Source organism: Convolutriloba macropyga, chromosome 2 (assembly GCF_964194025.1).
Source record: "Convolutriloba macropyga chromosome 2, txConMacr16.3, whole genome shotgun sequence".
NCBI lineage: Eukaryota > Metazoa > Xenacoelomorpha > Acoela > Convolutidae > Convolutriloba > Convolutriloba macropyga.
This window is the reverse complement of record NC_134469.1, coordinates 65452835-65470093: the sequence shown is the minus strand read 5'-3', so window position 1 is coordinate 65470093 and position 17259 is coordinate 65452835. Positions and strand designations below refer to the sequence as shown.

Genomic DNA, 17259 nt, shown 5'->3' with positions numbered 1-17259 from the left:
CTGGAAATTTATACAAGAAGTTAGGAACAATGAAAAACAACGAACTGTAATAGACACTCTGCGTAACAGCTTCGGTGAGCTTATTACGAACGGAAAAAACATCGCAAACCTTTTGAACTTCAAGTTTTCAGTTTTGGGGGAATACTTTGGCGGAAGAAAAAAATTTGATAAAACATTGTTCTCAGCTGATACGGGAAATGCAAATAGATTCTTCTTCAAATATGTTACTTGTAAAGAAGTCCATGATTTAATAAAATGTTTGAATGTGAACAAACCTTGGGTCCTTCAAAAATTCCCGCATGGGCGTTGAAAGATGCTCAATCGGTCCTAGCGGAGCCTCTTTGTTTTCTGATAAATGAGTTTATTTCTGAGTCTTCTTTTCCGACTGACCTCAAAAAAGCTTTGGTCTCACCTCTTTATAAAAAAGGAAACACAGAAGATCCCACTAATTATCGTCCAATATCAGTAACCGGCGCCTGACAAAAATTTTTGAGCAAGTTATAAGAACCAAATTAATGACTATTTGATCTCAAATAAATTGCTGTCACCTAAACAATTTGGATATAGAAAAAAAATGTCCACAACAGATGCCATACTACAATGTACGGAATATGTAAGACCTGAAATGGATAAAAAGAATACAGTTTGTGGAGCATTCCTCGATCTCTCAAAAGCATTTGACTCAATCTCACACGAAATACAAATAGAAAAATTGAAATGTTTAGGATTCGACGGAACATCTACACAATTGATTAGATCATATTTGAAAGACAGGACTCAAAAAGTAGTTTTCTCGGGAAATGAGTCCGACTGGATTTTACTTAACAGAGGAGTACCACAAGGGACAGTATTAGGACCAATATTGTTCAACATTTATGTGAATGATCTTCATAGAGTTATTGATAGTGACAATTGTCAAGTAATCCAGTACGCCGATGACACTTTCCTCTATTCTTCTCATACTAATGAAAATTTAGCTAGAAGTTATTTGGAAGAAAATATTGAAAAACTATGTTATTACTTCCAATCACATCAATTAATGATGAACAATAAGAAGACTGAATATATCGTGTTTGCTCCATCAAAAAAAGCACGAACTCCGTCTCATCTCAAGGTTAACGATGTGAACATAGGAGAATCGTCGTCGGTAAGATATCTAGGAATAATACTAGACAACAAATTAAACTTTAAAGACGAGATCAAAAGAATACTCTCCAGAATGGCGTGCAGCATCAAAATCTTGAAAGATATAAGGAACTGTTTTCCTATAAAAAACTAGAGTAACACTATTGAACGCGCTTGTTTTAAGTAACAATCAATACTCATCTCTTATGCTTGTTGGTATCAGAAAAAACCTCATTAAAACATTAGGAAAAACAATTTAATTGGGGAAAAAAAGTGTGTTTCAAAAGAAAAAAGTTTGATCGCTCGACTGATTTAAAAATAAAAAACAGAATCATGCCTCTGAATTCCTTCTCAAATATCGATGTATGGTATTTTTCATGAAATATGTTAGGAAACAATTACCAGCTTTTAGTAACAACAATGAATTGCAAACTTCCAATTGTAAGCAAAATGCGAGAACGGGAAAAATTTTTCCGGCTATGAAAAGTAATTCGGAATTCCTCGATAAATCATTGATGCTGCAAGCCATGAAATTGTACAATGAAGTTCCATAAGAACAAAGACAAAAACTTGATACGGTTAAAAACATCAAAGGTTTTTTGAAAGAATTCTATTTCAAGGAATATCTGAAGGACCCAAAGGCACTGGAGTACAGAGATTTGTTGAGGGACTTTTTTTAAGCTTTCATTGTTTTTAATTTCCTAATTATCCAATATAATTTTTTAATGTTTTTAGTATTCCAAACGTTGTAAATAAAATATATTCTTATTGTTTTATGTATTTTAGAATTTGAACATTGCCGTTTTGTTGACACTTTTAAGGTGTGTAACATTTTGGAATTCAATGTATTCTTTTTTTTTGTTTTTTGCATTCAGTCCCTGCTGCTAACTAGTGAGTGGTCCTTCAAAAGAATGGAAAAAACTAATGTTAAATAATTAGCAAAGAAAAAGTTTTTACGACGCTATAGTGAAAATGGCAGACATTACAGTACATAGAAACTTTATTGTTCTCCTATCGGAATTGAGAAAATTTTAATACTATTTTCTGATTGGCTGACTGCTCCAAGGGTTTCTCTCAACATAATTTTCACGTCTTAAAATAGGAATTGAAGTTTTAAAAAATTATGCTCAGAAAAGAAGTTTAAGCCAAAAGGAAAATTTTTTCTTTTGACTGTTGTGACTTCTTCTTGTAATGGATTCATATCAAGTCCCACGGGCAACCGAGGCATGGCCCAATTAGCTAGGAGTATAGCCAATTAATGTTTTTTTTCAAAACTGAAGGCTCTACTATACCCATTTAGAGAGCGGGTAACTTTCGTTAAATGGGGTTTTCCTAGTAGATGTAATTGCTTAAAATGAAGTATGTAGGCGCCAGGTCACAATTAGAATTTTGAAATAGGCTAAGTCGAAAATAGGTTAAATGGCCGAACAAATTGCAATGTTCTAAATTTTTCAACGAATCAAAATCGTTGAAATTCTATAATTTGGTAAGCATATATGTTATGATGTTATCGGTATTTACTAAGTTAATATTTGGTTTTATTTGGCAAACCTTTTGTACCACGGCCATGTCTCACTAGGCTGAAAAACTTTATATGATATGATAACAACCAAAAAAAAACAAATTGGACCATTTGAAATATTTGCTTCGATCAAATATTTTTACACCCAAGAGAACGCAATTGCGTGTTTGATGCATTTCAAACTTTTTAGTGAAACCTATTTCCTTCATGTTTGTATCCCCGACTTACAACTTAATTTTCTTTTTTTTTTCATTCAAGAAGCAACTAAATTTATTTTTTTAAATGATTCAATGTTTGACTTCATTGCTCCTATATTATTTATAGCTTAAATTGTTCCTCTTCAAAAATCAACTTTTATGTAAGCTGCTCAAATTTTTCACGATAATTATCTTGTTCAACAATTGTAACCAAAATGTAAGACTAAGTCTGTAAATGTATTCAAGACTATGTCCGAAGGGCAATAAACTTGGATAATCACCTTCAGTCTTTTGCGGTGATCAAATTCGAATAGTTCTGAGAACTAAACTCCTTTGAAATTCACCCCAGTAATACCTACATATCTTCAGTTTTCTAGTGCTCTGACAATTGTACACTCGATCTGTAAGACAATATTTCAGTCTAGAACCTTTGTTGTCTGTGTGCCAGCATGTGAGTGAATGTGTTTTATGCGTATATATATATATATATATATATATATATATATATATATATATATATATATATATATATATGTACATATATATATATATATATATATATATATATATATATATCTATATATATATATATATGTGTGTGTGTGTGTGTGTGTGTGTGTGTGTGTGTGTGTTTGTGCGTGTTTGTGTGCGTGGAATTCCCGATGATGAACTACCGGTACCTTACCTCCAGAGTAGATCAGAGCTGGAGCAGAGTAAAATCAGGAAAACTCTCAGAGCTGGATCAGATTCTGATCAAGTCACTTTTTACGCTTGACAGAGTAGCTCCAGAGTAGAAGTACGTGGTTACCCTTGACAGAAGAGCTCGCAGCGTAGCCCTATTCTGGGCTATCCTTGACAGAGCTGGGCCCAGAGCAGGCCTGCTCTGGGACAACTTTTGACAGAGCAGGCCTACTCTGGGACAACTCTTGACAGAGCTGCCTCAGAGCAGGCCTACCCTGGGACAACACTTGACAGAGCCGGCTCAGAGCAGGCCTACTCTGGGACAGCTCTTGGCAGAGCTGGCCCAGAGCAGGCCTACTCTGGGACAACTCTTGACAGAGCTGGCTCAGAGCAGGCCTACTCTGGGACAACTCTTGACAGAGCTGGCCCAGAGCAGGCCTACTGTGGGACGACTCTTGACAGAGCTGGCTCAGAGCAGACCTACTCAGGGACAACTCTTGACAGAGCTTATTATACTTATTCGAGACCCAAGTAAGTCTGATGAGATCGGTCGAATAGTCGATCTGGACTTTGGTAGTGGTAAAGAAAATATGATACAAGGCTATGTGCCTCAACCTCAGAAAAGACTAAAAAAAACAATAGTGTGCAGTTCTTATGGAATAATGCTTAAGTAATCTCCGTGTAGAGACGGAAGGCGGATTTTTGTTATTGTTGTGACACCACCTTAGTTTTTTTGTGTGTTCAGTGTTGTATAATCAGAAAGCCCTTCGAGTGTAGAATATCAAAGTAAATTTTCAAACTTTGTTTTTTCCCATGGAGTAAGCGAGGTTTGATTTTTTGAGAAAAATCGACATGTTTCCGTTATTTTTGTTTACATTTTGCGTTTTTATCCAGTAGCTTTTTAAATGGCTTCCCTAACGTTTTCATAAAATTATGACTTAGTCTTAACAACAGTAGGCCCCATTTGACTGCTAAGGGGATGAATCGCACTAATTTTTTTCACCTAAAATTTTTGGGTTGCTATCACTTTTTAAAACAATAGTTTCAATAAGAACTTTACGAATCTTGTGTTTTTGTTCTTCATTTTGTCGCCTTGCTACTTTCTTTAATAGCGAGAGGTCCCCTCTGCTTAAGAACGAAATGCATTTTTTTGCATTTTTTGTTTTCTTAAGATTTTATGGATGCTTTTTTATTATTATTGCAAACTGCTTTTAAAAAATAATATTCACTTTGGGCCGTAGTTAAGGTTTGCTGTTGTTGTTTTTTCATGTGTCTTGTCTTGCAGTTTCATTACTGGCAGTTCTTATATCATCGGTCCTCTGTTGTGGCATTATATTTCTCAATTGGTGGTTTAAGTTTTTAACTCAATCTACTCACGCTTCAACCTTTTGAACAGTAGGCTAATTTCTGAAGGTTTCCTAGCTCTTCCTCATTTGCCAGACAATTAAGTCAAAAAGGTGGATGAGCGGTGTCAGAACATTATGATCAAAATGCACATTTTCGAGCCTCCTTGTTGGGTTTTTAGTTTTCATAGAACCAGAAGCAGATCCTATGAAAAACTGCACAGATTCGGGGCTCGGATTTTTTCTCTTTTTGATTCCGATATTGACGATGCTGATCACAACTCCTCTTATCATCTACAAGACGCAAAGAAACACAAGTAAACTGTCCAATAGATACAAAAAAGGGCCCAAGAGCACTGAAAAAAGGTTCCTGAATTCAAAGGGAGCAAAGAGAGTTGTGAACTCTTCATTTGAAATGAAGGATAAGATAACTTCCTCCCCGGTGTCTTCTAAAGGTCAAGATCGGATGAGTCAATCTACCGAATTGCAATCTTCACGAATAAAAGAGGAATGCTGTGTAGTTGATACAAATGTTGACGTGGATCTCTGTCGCGATGGTTACAGTAAGTAGACTCGTTTTCCCGTTTTAATTCGAATTTCAAACAGCAAATCTAGTGAAATTGAAAACGCTATGATGAGAGGCTGTTTTTTGAAAACTTGAGTACCCTTTGACAGCAAAAGAAAACAAACTATGTAAAATTTTACTCAGATTTTTGGCAAAAAAAACATCATTTCTATCGAAGTAGTCTCGTCTGAAATTTTATAGACTTTTCGTTTTCAGAAAAAATTAAGGAGGGAGTTATCAGCTCTTTCAAAGACATGGAAAACGTAACAAGCGTGTACTGTTACCAGAAAAAGCCTACTTTCAGACAGGTGACTAAAACTTACGCTACTTTTATAATACAGTTCAAATGTGGAAATCAGTTATAAAAGGGAGCAAATGTGCCCAAAAATTTGGTACCAATCGAATCTTACAATTGTACTGCCCGGGTCGAGGTTTTGTCGAAAATAATGAAAGAACTGCGGTGAACAGTTGTTGAAAAAAATTTACTGCAAAGCGCCCGAACTTGTTAGCGATGATTGCGGTTAAAGCGGTCAATTTTTGCATGATTTGCTATTTTTAGCGGTCAATTGTTTTCAGAATTGCAGCTTTTAGCGGTGATATGCTTAAAATGTATTCACCGGAATTCTTACAAAAAAGAAACTGTCGTACATGGGTTCGAACCTCTCACCTGCATGTCACCCACTTCTCATTCCATTTCGCCATCTGTCAAACGCTTCTTTGATATTTGAATCTAAACAAAATTCATGACAAATGAACAAAATTTGAATTCAACAAAATTCATGGGAAACATATGCGTTGGAAGTGTTGTAAGATTAGCAATTTTTAGCAATGAATTATTTTTCAAATGGTGAAAAATAATGTTTAACCGCTACTTTTAGGAAGCAATATAAAAAACGTCACCGTGATTTTTACCGGTGATTTGAAGTAAGATCTGCGGTTTTTTTGTTATTTCATTCTCGTTGCCTTCATTGATAAAATTTCATGTTTTGCTATTTCATCTGCAATCTTTGTTAAAAAGATAGCGGTGAATTTTTGTAACACTTGCGATTCTTAGCAGTGAATCCTTTCTTGTCACCTCACCATCGTATTCAGCGCTAAAAATAGCAATTCTTACATCTTTTTACCGCATTCACAGCATTTATTACATTCTTTTAACGATTTTTAGCTTTGACACCTCAATTCCAAGGAAAAGTTCTTTAATGATACAGATTTCCTAAGAACAGATTTTTGCATAAAATATAATTTTTCGGAGTTTAAATGAAAGATAAGATTCAGGGCTTAAACTGAAAAAACAAAAATTAGTTTGCATATTTTTTCATCCAAGAAATACCCAATCAAAAAGCTAATTGAAAGCTATACTTCTGAATGCTCATAAACCCAACGCACAACAAAGTCGGATTTTTTTTCTTGATTAAAACTTGAACCATCCAGTTATCTTGAATTGAAGTCCCTTCAAATGAAAAAGTAGAAATAGCGAATATTCGAAAACATTTTTAAATTTTAACACTCTATTAAATTTTGCTACGCATTTTCATGCAATTTTCGCTAGTATAAGAGTTGGTCATATAATATCTGTAGTAATATACGGTGACAGGAAGAGGGGGAGGGGGAGTTCTCAATCGACACTTAAACATGTGATCATCCAAAGTTATCCTCAGCGAGATAGGATAGGTGGTGTAAACTCTTTTACCTGATTGAAATGCGTGAGGATATCAGGGTATAGCTGAAATTTTTGCGGTTGTCCATTCGAATTTCGTGGCCAAAACAAACGCCAAATTTTCAGAAAAGTAATTTTTTGCAACACCTCCAATTTTTAATAACTCCAACCAAGTTAAATGCTCGGCAATTTTTCGTTCCATTCGATTCTGCAAAGCCAAATTTTTTAAAACGAAATACTTCATCGCGAAAAAATTGTAATAAAATTTCGAGTGCGCCTTTCCTTTAGACACATGAAAATAAACCGAGTGTCACATACAAAATCTTTACAAAAACGTTTAATTTGGAGCTGAGGTAAATTTGTTTTAATTCAAATGCCGAGAGACGCTACATTTTACTACTGTGTTTTGCTATGATTTCTATCACTGCTTCATTTTGCTTCAAAGTTGACAAAAGACCATTGAAACTGCTAGTTTTTTGAGAGCTTCTGCTCATTCGTAATCATTAATATCGCTATCGGATATTTCGTCTCCATCGGTGATTTCAGCTTCAGTAATTCCGCAATCAGGTTGAGTCCAATTATGAGCAACATCCAACAACTCAATCAAAGGGTTACTGAAATTTTTTCTCAGTCTTTTTGCTGAAGGAGGAAGGGGGCTAGGATGATTCGATAATCCTAATCCACATCGTTATAGCTATATATATATATATATATATATATATATATATATACATATATATATATATATATATATATATATATATATATATATATACACATCTAATAAATCTGTTCAAACTCTTTTTGTTTGCAATGACAGCATTTTTTACTGATTTTTTTTAGTTTTTCATCCAGCCTTGCAATTCAATATCACTCTTTGTTGTAGGTTAGGAGTTATGTTCTATCAGGTAAAGTGTCTTCAATCCATCAGCAAGAATGTATTCTTTTTTTTGAAGCTGACATTGATATCTTATTCTCAGCTACAGTTTTAAAGATATGGATTTCCGACGTTACTCTATTATTGTCATACCAAAGTGGCTTTGTGGAATATAGAGTTGTGTTATAGAGCGCATTTGTTAGGAACTTCTAGCATTTGTTAGGAACTTCTAGGAACTTCCATCCAGGAAAATCAAAGCAAAAGTTAACTTCGAATTTCTGGTATGTTAATATTTTTATCTCAATATAAAAATCTCATTTTGTGATTGGAAATAAAACAAATTAATTTGATGGAAAGCATGAATTACTTCGGAAACTATTCATAACAACTAAGGCGTGCCGCACTTGAATTCTGAGGTTTAGTTATCCTCGAAATCGTTTTTGAATTTGAGGACCTTGCTTCTGTGCTCAAGGCTGTACATTGGGTGATCTTCTGGGTGAGCAGAGAAGTCAAAATCGAAAGATATCACTTGCCTTGCGGGTACTTTGTAAAGAACAGGCATCTCGAATTTATCAAAAGGCTGCGTTTGTCTGAGTACAAAAAGCGCGCAACCAAAAGTTTTCTGCAACACATCGCATTAAAGAGGTATATATTTAATATTAAAAACCCAATGCAGTTAGTCCGGCTACTGATTGTGTTTTACCTTTGAGAAACGTTAGTTTAGGGCAAATTGCCCCGATATTTTTAACAAACACGTTAAACTTCTCGAATGCAATTTTTTGTACTCTTTCGCTGTTTTCTCAGCATCGTTTGTTAATTAATCTTTCATTCGATATTTCTTACTCGATTGTTTTCTCATCCCCAATGTTTTCATTAGTTTTCAGTGGATCAGCTCAATACAGTTGGATGCGTTGTTTCTCCTGCTGCTCTTAAAAGGCATTTTAATTCGGAATTTAGGGAAGCAGCATCTATTGCTACATAAAGGGCGATCAAAACTGTACTTTTTTGAGCTCCAAGGTTTGGAAAATTTTGTTGGACAATAGACAAGACAGCAATTTCAATTTGAGATAGGCGTCATAATAATGCTGCTTTGTTTTACAACCAATAAAAGCCATATTTCATTTGCGTGGTTCCATTTTTCCTTGGCTATATTTAGCCATTCAAAGTTTTATTGCACTTAGAGCGGGAGGGTCTGAGGAGTTTGTAGGGTCGACCAACCTCAAGAACTCAAGCACCGGTACAGATTGATAGTCATCCCTCTTGAATGTGCCTACTTGTCTGTGGGACTTTAATGAAATATCTTTTTCTTCGGAAGCTGGTATTAAACTGATATTACTAGAGGGTTCGCATTCTTGCAAGGCAAGACAGATGTGAAACCGGCGATAATTTTGAATATTTTGCCCTTTAAATTGAATGCTCTTCGAGGTTCGCAGCTGCTTGTTTTCCGATTGCACAGGGTATGTCCCCATACCAGCAATTCCCGCACTGTACTGAAACTGATCGAGATTTTTCATCTTTTTTCTCAAGTTCACTTTGTTTACATGTGTAACAATTTATATTATCTATCATTTTATCTATCATGTAAAATGCCTGTGTACTGAAGTGTGCTACACTCAGTAACACTATTTGATAATCTTAGTGCTATTTTGAGAATTTACGTTATAGTGCGTGAAGCACAAACTTGATTTGGACAAAGTCCATTTTGTCGTGTGAACAAATTACTAAGTAGTTTTGAATAAGCTACTATTTTAAGACCACTAACTTAAACTGAGAATATTATGACGTGATATTATCACGCCACACAGATAACACCAAGTTAACCTTGGTAACTCTGTCGACACTCATTATCTCTATCCAATAGGATACTAGATAACCACGTGTCCGCAAGTATAAAAGGAGCTTGCACGCTCAACTACAAACACTTTTTGGTCCCTGATAACTTCTGATTTAAAATCATACTCCCGTATTGCTCCCTTGCTCAATCTCAGCTTACTTGAGATATTTTTCTAACTTAGAATATTTTGTGACTTGTTCTTAACTAAGAACTCTCTAAGTCATAAAATATTAACTTAGCACAAATTTGGAAATCAGGTAAGTTCAGCTTAACTTCTCTAAGTTATAATTTAACATCTCTCAAACTCTATCTAAGTTACAAGTTAACTTAGAATAGTTCAATCTGTGCTATTTCAATCTTATAACTTTAATTATTCTATCCCTTAATGCTCGGTTCATATTTGATGCTGTTTAACATAACTTATTAATTCATATTTGCATTTAACTTTATTTAATACTTAACTATATACCAAGAGTAGAACTAGGGGTTGAACTCTCAAGTTATACATGTGGTCCCGCGATTAACCCCGTCGTTTAAGTATCTAATGTACGGACCAGCAGTATAAATGGTGGTCCCAGAGAGGCTACTTCAATTTAACTTGTTCATTTAATAGAGAGAGGCAACTTAATTTAACTTGTTCATTTAATATAGAAAAGGCATTCTCAATTTAACTTGTTCATTTAAACTATCAGAGAAGCCTGCCTAAATTTAACTTGTTCACTTATTGTAGAAAAGCCATTAAATTAACTTGTGTAAGTTAACTAGTCAAAGGGCTTCTCACTAAAATCCCTTTTTGATTTTGATCTAAACTATTCCTCTGTTCTTAATAATTCTAATACAATAACTTCAGTCCTTTAAACAATGGCCAGTCCTGGTGGTAGTACTCCTCCACCTGCCGTTACTCCCCCACCTGAAACTCCCATAACACATCCAAATCTTTCACTTGTATCTTTTTCAGGCAATGATCCTAATCAGGATGCCACTTCTTTTTGGAACTCTGTAGAAAACAAAATACTCTTTTCACTAGGAACTAGGCCTACAGCACCCGCTGCACAGACTAGCTATGATAAAAGGCAACAATCCTTATTCGGCTCACTTTTAACTGATACAGCACTAGAATGGTTTGAAAGTGAAGTCACAGATACTACAGATTGGAATACTTTAAAAGATGAATTTATAAAAAGATTTACAGACGGTAGAGACCAATTCAGATTTAGACTTGAGGTTGAGAACACATTCAGGCAAGAAGGAGAATTAATAAAGAATTATCTACATAGAATAAAGAGTGGAGTTGATAAAGGTTGGCCAGAAAAGATACCAACAAGTATTGAAGGTGATGACAATATCAGGAAAGAGAAAGAAATCCAACAAAGACAACGAAGTCAGAAATACATAGATTTTGCTATAAGAGGACTAAGGCCACAAGGTTTAAAACGCAAAGCGCACGAGAAACTTATTGAGAATCCTTCAATAACTTGGACACAGTTTGTTGATCACTTAGTCGTGAAAGACTTAACATTTTCTGTAACAACAGAATCTAGTGGAGCTACAGGAATAGATAAACTTAAAGCACTCGAGAACAAAATTAACGACTTAACCAGTCTTTTCAAAAGCAACGAAGTGAATGCTATAGATACTTCTAGGCCAAGAGACCCTAATATAAAAGGCAGACCTAACAGTACTAGATTCTGTGATTATTGCAGAAGCAATGGTCATTCCATCTCTAGATGCACAAAGAAACAGATAGATGATAGTGTTAACAAATTGAGAAAGGAACTTGTTGAACCAAGAAGGCCAAATATAACATTCTCTAATGATTACAGAAAGAATAACCGAGGCAATACAAGGTTCAATGGTCCTAGAAACCAAGGCTATCAACCAAGAGGTGGCTACTCAAACTATAATCCTAGGTTCAGCAAGCCTAACTATCAACAACAAAATACATCGTTTAGCAGTTATGGCAATAGATTCACTCAACCATACGAACAAACCTTCCCTCAGCAGAACACCTATAGAAATAATGAACCAAATCTTGAACAACAATCACCATCACCACAACAACAACAACAGCCACAACAAAGTGCTAGCTTCTATACACCAAGTAGAAATAACAATCTACAACAAAGACAATCAAAACCCAACAATATTCAGCAACAACCAAATCAAATAAGTTTCGTTGAAGGCGACGATGACTACGTAAATGCTATAACAGACTTCTTTCCTTTAAACTTTTGAAGTCTCCGAACGCTACTAAAGAAAGTAGTACTAAGTCAAGAATTTATCTCAACTTATATCACTTTGCCACCGGAGACATTAAAAATAATAGTGGTTTAGAAGTAGAATTCATGATTGACCCAGGATCAACCTGCACTATTATCAACCATCCTACATACCTTGCACTAGTAAACCTTGGACAAAATCTGCATTTACAAAATACAAATTGTGATTCAAAAACATATACTGGTTCATCAATCAGAATGCTTGGCTACACAACTATTCAATCTAGCTTCGAAACTGACGGTAAATATACAGTCCCCCATAAAGTATTCGTTACTAAAGAACAGAGACAGAACATAATAGGTATTGATTTTTGTCATTTGTTTTTAAAAGCACTTCACTTCGATATCCCCGCAGTAGAATTAAAAACTGAGAGAAACCTAATTTGCTACGGCTCACTTAACAATGAGAAAGATTACCCATACATAACTGAGATGACTGCTCTAAACATAGCTCAACCAATCTTTCTACAACAGAAAAGTACACAATTGCACAAGCAAAAGCACCCCAGTCAAGCCTTATTTCCACCAGGAACATATTTCATGCCCCATATTAACGTTGCAAAAACTGACCTAGTCTTTGTGAACACACTTTGTCCACAATCTGAAGAATTCCTACCCATATTCATGGAGAATCAAAAGAATCACCCAATACAGATAAATAGAGGAATAATAGGTTATGCTATGTGTGATATAACCGACAAACCTATACAAAGATACAATATCAAAAACTGTGCCGAATTCACAAGTACAATACTAAACGAAAGTGAGGACTATAACAGTTGCTTCATACTGAACACAGTAGTAAATAATCTACAAGAAGGACAGCATATTCCAGCTAATTCTTGCATTAAATATGTAGATTTCCGTACCCAATCTATATTTGACTCTAATATGCCTATAGCGCACACGATATCCTCAGATGCAGAAATGAGAAAAGGTTTTGCTAACACAATCTCCAAAAGAATACCCTTATTAAAGGACTACTGTAAAAGTAGAAACTGTGATATAGGTGACATAATAACTTTCAGAGCAGATAATAACTTAGTATATAATCTCATCACTAAGGCTAATCATTATGAAAAGCCAACAATTGATACAATCAAAACAACACTACTTGCTACGAGAGATCATGCACTAGGACTAAATTTACGCTGTATAGCGATGCCAAAAATAGCTTGTGGTTTAGACGGAATGGATTGGAGAGAGATATCTTCTCTAATTGAACAAACATTTAAGAATTCAGGAATAACTATCTATGTGTATACAAGCAAAGATGATATTGATAAACTACAAAAAGTAGGAACCAATACACTAGAACAGGAAGAGGTGCTCGAGATTATTGAAAGTGAGTTAATAGAAAAATGCAAAGAAGATGAGAGAGAACTAGCCACAGACTTCTCTACCGAAGCAAAAGAGTTATGTAGACCTAAAGTCAACGAACAGTTTCCTAAGTTTAGAGATAAACTACAAAGCAACCGAATCATAAATAAAGCAGTTAGTGATTTTGTAATTAAGCAAAATAGAAATACAGTTCAAGACATAGAGTATCTAGAAAGGTTCTTAGATAACTTTGATTTCACGCAAAGTGATTTGACTGATGATGAATTGTTTGAGTTGATAGAAATAATACTTCAGGATAATGATGTCTATTCACATCATAAGTATGATATTGGCAGAACGAAACATAAGTTCCATTTACCCCTAAAGAAAGACGCAACCTTTAAAAAGCAACGACCAAGCAAAATACCCATTCATCTCAGAGATAAATTAGAAAGACTAATGGATGAATTAATTCAAGCAGGGATAATCAGAGAGCTCAATGAGAACGATGATATGAATAGTTGGTTTGTCAATCCCGTCATCATATTACCTAAGAAGGATTATGTAAAACTAGTCATTGATGCTAGATACCTAAACTCTATAACTGATACAAGTAATTCTAGTTGGCCACTCGAACCATTAAATGTTCTAATGACAAGAATAACTGGAACTATATTTACAAGTAGTGATTTATCATCGGCTTATAATCAAGTACCACTAACTGAAGATACACAGAAGGTTACAAGTTTTATTGTAGGAGGCAGACAGTACACCTATCAAGTAGGATTTTATGGTCTTAAGCCATTACCCAGTTTCTTTAGCAAACTAATGCGTTATGCATTTGGACCCCTTATAAAACGTAAACAAGCCATAACATATATAGACGATACTTTATTACAAGCTAAAGATAAACAAGAAATGTTCACAATAGTAAAAGAGTATCACTCTTTGCTTCGAAAAGCAAACCTTAAAGCAGCCCCCGATAAAACAATGTTTTTCTTACGAAAAGTGAGATTTCTAGGACATGTTATATCTAAGGACGGACTATCGCCTATTGCTTCGCGCATAGATGATATTAGAAACCTAAAAACGCCAGAATCGAAAACAGAAGTTTTAAGAGTTTTAGGAATGATGGGTTTCTATCATACCTATATTTTGAACTTTCACATAGATGCAAAACCTCTATATGACTTAACTAAAGATACAACACTATTCAAGTGGTTACCAGAACACGAAAAGGTATTCACAGACCTTAAACAAAGATTTTGTCACGATATTTCTAACGCATTTCCTTCTAATGACTATCCCTTTCATATACATGCTGATTCATCTAATTTAGGAACAGGTTGTGTTCTTATACAAGATTTTCCTGATAGAAAACGTATGATTTCAGCAAACTCGAGAGTATTTGATAAAGCTGAACAAAAGATGTCCCCTCAACATAGAGAACTATGCGGAATAATATCTGCATTACAAACATATGAATTTTATGTGATTGGATCCCCTTTTCCAATTTACCTATATTGTGATCACAGACCAATTCTATTTCTTTGGTCACGACGAGGGCAAATGTCACATCGTTTCTTTAAGTATCAAGTTGTAATAACTAAGTTCCAAAACTTGCAAATTATATACACTGAAGGCAAAAACTTAGCGTTCCCTGACATTCTTAGCCGAAATGTTTCTTTAGCAGATGCTAAACTTTATCAACTAGAACACAAAGTGATACCTAAAGATATAAAGTTTCATATTAACGGAAAGGAAGTTAACTACTCTGTATTGCATCAAGACGATAAAGACGCAACCGCTAACGACTGTTATCCAATTATTGCTCAAGTCAAAGGCGAAAGAAAGAAACTTATTAATATAAATGATGAAGGTGACTTTAGCGTAGATGATGCACCAGACTACATAAATGAACACTGTAATGCTATACACAGTTTCTCTGATTGTTTTCGCTACGGCACACAAATAAATCAAATAAAGAAATTAACTTCAGAACTAACTAGCGATTATGATTACTATTCCGAGATAGAAGAAATAGCTGAAATAAGTGATGACCGAGAAGGTTATGATGACCAAGATTGGTTAGACTTAGTAGAAGGTAATATTGAAAACTCACTTATTGAACAATTAGAATCTGCTAAAGCTGACTATATCAGACGGACAAAATTTAAGAAGCTTATTGAACCAGAAGTTTTTCAAAACATCTCAGAAAAGGATGTCCACACAGATACATTAGATTTAATAGCTAAAGTTACAGATTTTGCAAAAAACGCTAATCTTGACACCGATAATATTCTTGAAGAACAAGTAAACGATTCCGTGATAAATAAAGTTAGAGCTGGTTAAAAGTAGGCAAAGCTCCAGAAAAGGACTACATTATTAAACAATCTAAAGCACTACAAACCTATAGAAATAATTTCAACCTGTTGTTTTTAGAAAGTCAATATGATTTACTCTGTTATTCCGAACCTTGTGAAGACGGCTCTTTTGACGTTAGGATATGTGCACCACTTTCACTATTTATAAAGATATTCGAAGTCGCACATACGCATGAACTTAGTGGTCATAGAGCAGAAAGCACAACTTACAATAGAGTTAAGCGATATTTCTATTGGCCCGGTATGTTTAAATGGATTGAAATGTTAATGCTAGATTGCTTAAGTTGCCAAACTAATAAGTCAGCACGCAAAGACTTGAACGAAGCACCCTTAGAACCATGGGGACAATTAGAAGCTATACCCCTACATACACTTCATATTGATCATAAAGGTCCACTACGACCACTCAGTAAAGGAAATAGATTTTGTCTTGTAATAGTAGACGCTTTCTCTAGATTTATACAAGTATATCCTAGCAAGAATGCTGAAGCTCTCGAAACAGTAAATCAACTAGAGAAATTTATAACTACATTTGGTATACCGCAACAAATAGTACATGATAACGGCAATGCTTTTATTAGTAATGATTTCGTTCACTACACAAACGAAATGGGAATTACACTATGCCCCCGAACTGCATATTCACCGTGGACTAACGGCAAAGTAGAAGTACAAAATAAACATTTGACTAATTACCTAAGACATTTTATTAGTGAAAGTGGATCTAATTGGTCCGAGTACACTAGTAAATTTGCATTTTCACACAATACTGCAGTAAACTACAGTACGGGATATACCCCTTATGAAATACTATTCGGAACGAAACCGCAAATACCCTTATCACTAAAGTTAGGACTACTACGAGATAATCAAAAGAAATGCACATCAGAGTATTGTAGTAATCTACCACCACACTCACATAGTGAAGAAACATGTAATAACAAAAAGATAGAGAAATTGTTACAAAACAGATTATCTAACGAAATGTTAAAGCGAGAGAATACATTTAAAACAATATACTCGAATACCTACACTAAATGTAGACAAACTACGAATAAAGCGCACAAGTATAGAAATAGATTCAAACTCGGAAAGCCTATACCTGAAGGTAGAAAAGTACTACTTGAAAATCACTCTAAAGGACTACTTAAGTCTAAAAAGCTACAAGAGCTACGCTCAGGCCCTTACACTGTGCAACGAATGATAACAAATACTACATATGAAATACAACATGATAAAACAAATGAGAAGAAAACCGTGCATAGAAATCATATAGTACCTTATTACCCGAAAGAAGAAAAAATACAAGAGTTAGTTGAGAACTATATAATCCCAGATGATACGGATGAATATTATACTCAATATAATAAGCATAATATATCCAAATCTAATGCTTATAGAGGCGCACAACATATTGCTATTTCGCAGTGGCCCTTAGTAGAAACACAATATACTGTTAATCCTAGTACTACACT

The 17259-nt window shown here is 34.7% G+C and overlaps 1 protein-coding gene across 1 annotated transcript in view; it reads left to right on the top strand.

The window, feature by feature from the left end:
- Positions 1-5268: 5268 nt before the first annotated feature.
- LOC142335407 (uncharacterized) overlaps positions 5269-17259 on the top strand; it is a 28826-nt gene continuing 16835 nt past the window's right edge. The window contains exon 1 of the mRNA XM_075383883.1: positions 5269-5431. Within this exon, the coding sequence (XP_075239998.1) occupies positions 5284-5431 (148 nt within the window). The 5' untranslated portion in view covers positions 5269-5283. The remainder of the gene's footprint in view (positions 5432-17259) is intronic.